Genomic DNA, 2,427 nt, shown 5'->3' with positions numbered 1-2,427 from the left:
TTCTCCTGTATCTCTGCAGTTGGCTTGTTCTGTACATAGCATCTCATGGCGGCACAACGTTTGTAGAAGGTCTTCATGAAAATGGTGACGCATCTTCCTGAATCTACATTTCCCTTTTCCATATGAATGCATGCTATATTCTTCATATTTTCCAAATGCTGATAGTTTTAGTATAAAAGCGGACAAAAATAGAAGACATTAAGAGTGCCAGAATCACTGATAGAGAAAGTGTTTCAGTTGAATTATTAGACCTAAGACACTATGCACATTCCCAACAGCACTATCTTCATGCCCTCTATCTTCACACTCAGAGGAATCCCAGGCCTGGAGTCTGTGCAGTGCTGGATTGGCATTCCGTTCTTTGCCATGTACCTCATTGCCATCATTGGGAATTCCTTGCTTCTGATCCTCATCAAAACAGAGCGCAGCCTCCACGAGCCCATGTACATTTTCCTGGGCATGCTAGCAGTCACAGACATTGCCCTTGCTACCAGCATTGTGCCCAAGATGCTTGGGGTCTTCTGGTTCCATGCACCTGAGATTTACATTGATTCATGTCTTTTCCAAATGTGGCTCATCCACACATTTCAATGCACAGAGTCAGGCATCCTGCTGGCCATGGCCCTGGACCGTTATGTTGCCATCTGCTATCCACTCAGACACGCTACCATCTTCACCCACCAGGTGATCACCCAAATCGGGACTATTGTCACACTTCGGGCTGCCATACTGGTAGCTCCATGCTTCATTTTGATAAAGTTCAGGTTTCAGTTTTATCATACAACGGTTATTTCTCATTCCTACTGTGAGCATATGGCCATTGTGAAGCTGGCTGCAGAAGATATCCGAATCAACAAAATCTATGGTCTGTTTGTGGCCTTCACTGTTGCAGGCATGGACCTCACTTTCATCACTTTGTCTTATGTACAGATATTCATCACTGTTTTTCGTTTGCCCCAGAAGGAAGCTAGGTTGAAAGCATTCAATACGTGCACTGCTCATATATGTGTCTTTCTCCAATTCTACCTCCTCTCCTTCTTCTCCTTCTTCACACATAGGTTTGGGTCTCATATCCCACCTTACATTCATATCCTCTTTTCCAGCTTTTACTTGCTGGTCCCTCCATTTCTCAACCCCCTTGTGTATGGTGCAAAGACCAAGAAAATTCGTATTCACCTGGTGAAACTTTTATGTTCATAAAATCTCTTTTGTTTCACAGGCAGTGAAGCAGGCTGCAGGTTCCTGTGTTTCTCCCTCCCTCTCTGTCTTCCCTCCTCTCTCAATTTCTCTCCGACCTATCCAACAACAGCATCAACAACAACAATAATAATAACCACCACAAAGCTAAAACAACAAGGGCATAAAAGAGGACAAAATAGCCTCCATGAGCAGTGGATTCATGGTGCAGGCACTGAGCCCCAGCAATAACCCTGGAGGTATATATATATATATTTGTTTAATTGCCTTCATGTGTTCACTCTGTACGATTATAGCATTCTCTCAAAGTGAAATAAAATAATGGATTCATGTTGGTTGCATAATTGATGTTTTTTTTTAATCATTTCATGAAATTTTACTCCCTGTAAACTTGTATTGAGATCATCATATTGTATGGCAACTTTTAATCAATAATGTTGCAACCCTTTATAACACTGAGAGCAGTAACTTACAATTTTGAAAGCAAAATAATAGGGATCTTTCTCTCTCCTTCTCCTTTATAAATCACTGTAAGTATTCTTCTCTGGAATAATTCACAGTATTTTTTTGTTCCACTCAATTTACCTAAACCCGCACCATTATGTGGAATATCTAATATTCATTTAAGACATTTTTCTACAGTTTCTTGATTCAAAGGAAGTGTGCAATCTTTAATAACTCTTATAAAATGTGTGTTTATTGGGTCCACGCATGTGCACTCCTGGTTGAGAGCACACATTAAGATGTGCAAGGACAGCGGCCAGTTGAGCACTCATGTTTCCATGAGCAAGGACCTGGTTCTGAGCTCCCGCCTCCACCTGAGGGACTCTTCAGGAGTGGTGACAGAAATCAGTGTGTCTCTCTCCTTTTCTATCTTCCCTCCTCAATTTCTTTGTCCAATCACAACAGAAAAAATAAAAGGTGGGGGAAGCTCATTAAGAGAAGTTGATTTTAGTCCTGACACCAAACCTTAGAGATAAATAAAACTTATGGAAAAAACAAAAAAAGAAAAAAAAAAAAAGAAAGAATACAAAGGAAAAAGGAAACAGATGCACACTTCTCCACTATTTACTATTTCTAGTTTCCACTCCCCACCTGTGTGGCAAGCTTCTGGAGCTGTTAACCAGCTATCTTTCTCCTTTCTGTCCCACCTGTCATTTAAATTTCTCTGTCTCTAACCAAAATAAATGGAAGTCTTAATTTTTTTTAATTTTATAATTTCAGAGAGAG

The 2,427-nt window shown here is 40.4% G+C and overlaps 1 protein-coding gene across 1 annotated transcript; it reads left to right on the top strand.

Annotated features, from left to right (window-relative positions):
• The first annotated feature begins 261 nt into the window (after positions 1 to 261).
• LOC103122799 (olfactory receptor 52A1-like) lies at positions 262 to 2,427 on the top strand. Its single transcript, XM_007533419.2, has 2 exons — positions 262 to 1,189; positions 2,011 to 2,427. Exons 1-2 carry the CDS (start codon positions 262 to 264, stop codon positions 2,169 to 2,171), a joined length of 1,089 nt encoding a protein of 362 aa, XP_007533481.2. The 3' UTR covers positions 2,172 to 2,427.

This window comes from Erinaceus europaeus, unplaced genomic scaffold (genome assembly GCF_950295315.1).
Source record: "Erinaceus europaeus unplaced genomic scaffold, mEriEur2.1 scaffold_1218, whole genome shotgun sequence".
Lineage (NCBI taxonomy): Eukaryota > Metazoa > Chordata > Mammalia > Eulipotyphla > Erinaceidae > Erinaceus > Erinaceus europaeus.
The sequence above is the reverse complement of the archived record's forward strand: the minus strand, read 5'-3'. Positions and strand labels throughout refer to the sequence as shown.

Excerpts from the sequence above, each read along its gene's own strand:
- LOC103122799 (XM_007533419.2), top strand. The coding sequence starts at position 262 with ATGCACATTCCCAACAGCACTATCTTCATGCCCTCTATCTTCACACTC. Across the intron at positions 1,190-2,010 it reads TATTCACCTGGTGAAACTTT|TCCACCTGAGGGACTCTTCA; the intron begins TATGTTCATAAA and ends TGAGCTCCCGCC.